At 56.5% G+C, this 5,613-nt stretch overlaps 1 protein-coding gene across 4 annotated transcripts; it reads right to left on the bottom strand.

Moving 5' to 3' along the window:
• Positions 1-1,696: 1,696 nt before the first annotated feature.
• PSRC1 (proline and serine rich coiled-coil 1) lies at positions 1,697-5,181 on the bottom strand. Of its 4 annotated transcripts, none has more exons than XM_008264750.4 (8): positions 5,079-5,181; positions 4,713-4,766; positions 4,556-4,613; positions 3,679-4,120; positions 3,259-3,373; positions 2,920-3,168; positions 2,493-2,586; positions 1,697-2,271 (listed from the first exon to the last, which is right to left on the bottom strand). In XM_008264750.4, the coding sequence occupies exons 2-8, from the start codon at positions 4,729-4,731 to the stop codon at positions 2,268-2,270; spliced, it is 981 nt and encodes a 326-aa protein (XP_008262972.2). In that variant the 5' UTR covers positions 4,732-4,766; positions 5,079-5,181; the 3' UTR covers positions 1,697-2,267. The 4 variants fall into 4 exon arrangements, with proteins under 4 accessions (XP_008262972.2, XP_008262970.4, XP_008262973.2 ...); XM_008264748.4 differs by having other exon boundaries at positions 5,069-5,141; XM_008264751.4 differs by having other exon boundaries at positions 5,052-5,123.
• Positions 5,182-5,613: the final 432 nt, after the last annotated feature.

The raw sequence follows: 5,613 nt of genomic DNA, 5'->3' as shown, positions 1-5,613 counted from the left end.
GCACCCCATGGGAGACCAGGAGAAGCACCTGGCTCCTGCCTTCGGATCAGCACGGTGCACCGGCCACGGAGGCCATTGGAGAGTGAACCAACAGCAAAGGAAGACCTTTCTCTCTGTCTCTCTCTCTCACTGTCCACTCTGCCTGTCAAAAAAAAAAAAAAAAAAAAAAAAAAAGTTTCTACCTCTTTGCAAATTCCCGGCTTTTTATTTCTATACTAAGCTGAGGAAAAGAACCCACCAGACTCACTCCGACAACCACCCTCCCCTCCATGACCAGTAACACCAGGAAGGCACTTCAATGTCTAAGCAGGGTGCTGATGGGGACAGACCATCTGGCATTCCCATTTGCCTGCTGCCTTCCTTAAGTTATGGCCAGGCCTTCAGGGAAGGAAACTCCCTCAAACCTCACCAGGGGGACAAGGTTGATCTAATGTTTAAGATACCTACACAGGGGCTGGCGCTGTGGCCTGGCAGGTAAAGCCGCTGTCTGCAGTGCTGGCATCCCATATAGGCGCCAGTTCTAGTCCTGGCTGCTCCACTTCGTTCCAGCTCTCTGCTATGGCCTGGGAAAACAGTGGAAGATGGTCCAAGTCCTTGGGCCCCTGCAACCACATGGGAGACCCGGAGGTGGCTCTTGGCTCCTGGCTTCAGATTGGCCCAGCTCTGGCTGTTGCGGTCATTTGGGGGGTGAACTGGCAGATGGAAGACCTCTCTCTCTGCCTCTCTGTAACTCTGCCTTTCAAATAAATAAATATATCTTAAACAAAAAAAGGTATCTGCAATTCCCATTGGAGTGCCTGCATTCAGCTCCCAGCTCTCACTGCAGACCACAGCTTCCTGCCAGTGTGGACCCTGGGAGGTAGTATGTGATGGCTCAAGTGGTTGGGTCCTTGCGTGGGAAACCTGGATTGAGTTCCTGGCTCCTGGCCTCAGCCTGGCCAACGCCCAGCTGTTACAGGCATTTGGGGGAGTGAACCAGGGGCTGGCAGCTCTGTCTCTCAAATAGAAATGAAAATTCATAAGGAATGAAGTCGGTTCTGGTTGCAAGTGTCCAAGGCTGCCTCCAATAGGAGACCCTAAACTAAAACTGTCAATTGAGTCTTCTCTATGCAATAACCCCCCACCATCTGGTACCCACATATTTTCTGAATAAATTAATGAAATGCTCTGCTGTGTACAAGTGACACGACCAGGGCAACGAAGAGGTGTACAATCCTGGTTCCAGCCCTCAAGTCCGGTAGGGGAGGTGAAGGGACACAGACGACTCGCATGATGTAATTGAGAAAGTGACGAGGTATTCCATTCCAACATCTGCTGGGGCACGCGGGGAAGCTGACCACGACCAGAAGGCCTCCTCTTCCCCACATGCAGCAGGCTGAGAAGCTGATAGGTTCCTAAGAGGCTCCATTCAGGACAGAAGTAGCTTCCCTAGGTCAGGGCTTAACAGCCTTCCACACTAAATTCAGCTGTGTGCAACTTTGATCTGGAACTTCTAACACTATGACTCCTGGGGGAAAGGCGGCCTGCTCCCATCCAATGGCAACAAGGGGGTCGGTCGCAGCCTAACTACTGGAGTGTCAAGGCCCTGGAGCCTCTCGGAGCCTCTGCCCCGGCAGGCCTACCCAGGCTCCTTCACCAAATTACAGAGAAGTTTAACTCAACTTTGTTAGAAACTGAGCAGATTGACTTTCAGGTCTACAGAGCATATAAAAATACATTTTATTTTAGAAAAACGCAGACTAGTGGAGTACGCTTGTCACAAACTGGCTTGTGAGAACTCACGGAATTCATAGGAAACGAGTTCTGGAGCCCAGGTGCCTGTCTCCAGCTGAGTCCAGCAGAGGCTGTGATTCAGGAAGCCTGCTCCTCCGAGAGCTTCAAGGTCAGCCCCAGAGGCCGTTCACAGGTAAATCACACGTCTGCATCCAGGCAGGAAGACCAACCTCTGGGGCGGGAGGCACGAGCGGAGGTGGATGTGGACCCCGGCTTGCCTGCCATTCTCATTTGCTGGTTGCTAATTTCACTGCTGGGGAGTGACCTCTTTTTCACTAATCTTCTTTCAACCCAGAGAGTTTGAGTCTCCTCCAGCTCAGCCCTAATCCACCTCATCCTCTCTGGTCTCTATTCCTGGGGACTGGCCCTGGTGGTGTCTCTTCCTCCCGCCCCTGGGCCAGAATCGGCTGGAGTCAGGACCTGCTGAGTGCAGACGAGTTCAGGCAGTGAGTGTAGTGCTTTGCTACCGAGTTCTTGCTTGTGGTCCCATCTCTTTACCTAAAGAGACAGCGGAGCATCCTTAAATTGCCCTTCTTCCTCAGCCCAACCGTCACCCAGCTGGGCTCAAGCTCCTCAGGGTGGGATGAACAGGATCCCTCCTACCCCGCTCCAGGCCTCCCTCCTCACCTCCCTTTTTCCAAACAGAATTCAAGGCTGACGTGCATATCAGCTTGGAAGTCCAGATGCTAGGGATGGTGCATTGGGGGAACCAGTCTTACCTCGTAGGTCCTGAGACTGCAACTTTCCTGGAGGGCTGCAGACTGTTCCGAGTGGCACCAGTGACAGGAAGATTTGGTCGCTGGGAAACTGGAACTTGATGGGGGCGGTGGGGGGAGGTTTACCAAAAGAGATAAATAGCAGAAACTTCAATTGACTTCTCAAAACCAAATCCCCAGTGAAGGCAGAGTGGGTCGGGGATCGGTATCCCCTAAAAGGTTAAATCCATGAGTATTTGGAACTCAAGGCTAAAATTCTTTGCCCAATCCCACATTCTCTTCTTAACTCAGCCTCCCCATCTCCAAATAGCATGGAAATACAGACAGTGGAAGAGGTTGCTGTAGCCAGCTCTTGCAGGGTAAGGTCAAGTTGGTCTGGTATAGGTATTCTTCCTCCCAATTTTTTACCCTCATGTCCACCTCCCCTCACCTCTGTGGCCTGCAGCACTTGGTCTGGGAAGCCCTTTTCGTGTCGACACAGAATCAGGAGGCAGGGCACCTTTGCCAGGTGGCCCACTCCGGCTGGCGAGTGGCATGCGGCTGGCAGGTCTGGGAATGGCCGAGGGAATCGGCAGGCGACTGGAAGATTTGGCAGCTGCTCCCTGTGGCCGGGGCGGGCGCTGAGAGTTGCTGGTAGCGGGCTGTGGGGCCAGGACCGTTCTGACAGGGGTAGGTTGGCCTGGTGGAGAGGAGGAGAGGAATTTCAGGGTTAGCTCCCCATCCTCCCTCCTCCCACTCACCCCCAGCTTTGCGGCCCAGGAGTTCTCACTTGCTGTCGCTCTCCCACCGGGCCCAGCCTTCCCCCGGATTGGAGGAGTTGATCGGGCAAGAGGAGAAGACGCTGGGCTTTTGGATGCAGGGAACAGATTGCAAGTGGGCGATTCCTGAAACACAAAGAGAGGGGGACAATGACTAGAATGGAGAAGGGATCAGTTCTGTGAGCCCAGGGGCTTCGGGGACAGAGGTTGGGAGCTGTTGAGACCACAGCAAGGAAGGACGGAAGTTAGCTGCTCATGGACACTACAGAGCTGGTACCCGGACACTGTGGCAAGCGCTTTGCTGTGGCATCTGTACCTCCAACAATTCTAGAGGGAGAACTTCCTGCCCCCGAGAGCAGACCACTCGATGCCTGCAGCATGTCACACGCAGTGCCTGCAGGCACACATCCCGCTCAGTCCCCCAAACTCACCCTCTTGAGGCCAGAGGGCCTCTTTCCAGATGCTGCCCGAAGAGCCTTGGTGGAGCCCTTCTTATCGGAGCTCCGGTGTCGAGGCGTCAGGCTGCTGGGGGAGGGTGTGCTCCAAGCCAGAGAGCTCACCGTGGGCAGCAGGTCTCGCACAGGACTGTCCTTCAGCACGAAGGTCTCTCGCCGGGGGCTGGGCTTCACCCGGCGGGACCCCAGGCTCTCGCCCGCGCTCTCGCGCTCCTGCAGGGCACACTGCTCCAGCTGGGCCGCCAGCCTGTTGGCCTCATGGAGGATCTCCTCCAGCTTTTCTGGGCTGAGGGGGCCCAAGCTGAGCCTCACACCCTGGGGCGCAGGGGCCACTGCATTCAGGTCACTTCGGTGGGAAAGGCCCCGTCGGAGTGGTTTCTCTGGAGTTGCCAACGCTGCTATGTCTTCCTCCTCGCGACTGAGACAGAAAACAAGGCACCATGCCCGCACGAAAGAGAGCAGGAGACAGGGACTCTGTGCAATGGAACCTGAACACCCCCCCAACACACACACACACACACCACAGTCCTGAGGTCCATGTTGGCTTCTGGGTGACGAGATACCTGGTTCCCTGAGGTCTAGCAGGGCTTTTACTCTTTACTGACATCACAGATGATGTCAGAACGAAGATGCAGCGAATCTGCTGCCTTTCTTAACATTCTAAAATCAAACTCCAGTTTCTCCCTTCTCAGCTCCTCATGGGTAGCATCAGAGAGGCTGGAGTCAGCCACCCAGCAGCCTAAGTGCACCAAAACTTGCCAACCCAAGCTCCGGGGCCAAGGACTCAGCAGTGAGCAGAGAGATACATAGAGGTGGTGTTGGAGGAAAACAAGTGGGATCAAGAGGCTGGTACCTGTCCGATGGTGACAGCCCTCCAAAGTCCAAGGTCTCATCCACAATAAACTTTACATCTGGAGGCCAAGAAGATTGAACGCCAGCTGAAGGTCCCTGACGGGGCTCTCAATCCCAGGGACTCATCTCCCCCCTCCCGCCCCCCAGGGTTTCCTTACCTTCCTCCAAATTCTCCATGTCTAGCCAGGAGAGCGAGTCAGTTCTGATCTCGGCTGGAGAAAAACCGTACTTTTGCTTAAGCATCCATGCTGCCCAAGGCTCCCGCTAGCCTCAAGGTGCAAGCCAGGGGCAGGGGTCAGGCAGGAGGCAAAGCGAGCGTCCCGGAGTAGCACCTGGGCCTGTATCTCCCCCTCCCTCTGGAAAAGTTGCAGCGAGCTGTGCCCGGAGGCTGTTTGCACGTCCTCTCCTTTTCCCCACCAGTATCTCCTGGGTTCTTCCTCTTCCTAAGCCTCCTTTCCACCCCGCGGCCCCACATCCACGCCACACCTCCAGCCCACCTGTTTCCACTCCCTACCCGACCTCACCATCCACAGAAGAGGCTTTGCTTCCACAACCTTGTCCCGGGAATCGGCTCCTGGGGGCGGGGCTCCTTTCGAATCTCTCAGGCCCCACCCACTCCTGCGGCACGAGCACAGTGATTGGTGGATCATCAGAGGTGGGGCTGAGGCGGCCGGCCGGAAGTCTGCAGGTGGGGGCCGGACCTGGAGCAGGTCCCAGGATGACTCCATCCGGGAGAGCGCGAGCGGGGCGATGGGGCAAGACCGCGAGCGCGTGCGCGCGCGCGTCCGGGAGACCTGGCTTCCACCCCCAGGCGGCGAGCAGAGGGGAACCTGGCCCAGGGGGGCGGGACCTCGTGGCGGCGCGCGAGGGAACGGGCCAATGAGTGTGGGCTCAGCGCGCCGCCGCAGTCGCGCCAGGGCGTTATTGGGCGGCTGTTCCGCCCGCCGCGGCCGCGGTGAGGCAGCTGAAGACTGCTGCTTGTCGGTGGGTCGTTGAGAGCAGCCCTCGGCCAGAGCGAACGCGCTCAGCTTGCGAGCGCCGCGTCTGCCAGGTTTCTTC

Source organism: Oryctolagus cuniculus, chromosome 7 (genome assembly GCF_964237555.1).
Source record: "Oryctolagus cuniculus chromosome 7, mOryCun1.1, whole genome shotgun sequence".
Taxonomy (NCBI): Eukaryota; Metazoa; Chordata; class Mammalia; order Lagomorpha; family Leporidae; genus Oryctolagus; species Oryctolagus cuniculus.
This window is presented reverse-complemented; position numbering and strand designations above follow the sequence as displayed.

What these genes read in the sequence shown, in the direction of transcription:
- PSRC1 (XM_002715807.5), bottom strand. An exon ending in GGCCCTCTGGCCTCAAGAGG is followed by an intron (nt 3,374 to 3,678) that starts GTGAGTTTGGGG and finishes TTTGTGTTTCAG; the next exon opens with GAATCGCCCACTTGCAATCT. An exon ending in CGGTGGGAGAGCGACAGCAA is followed by an intron (nt 3,169 to 3,258) that starts GTGAGAACTCCT and finishes CCTCTCCACCAG; the next exon opens with GCCAACCTACCCCTGTCAGA.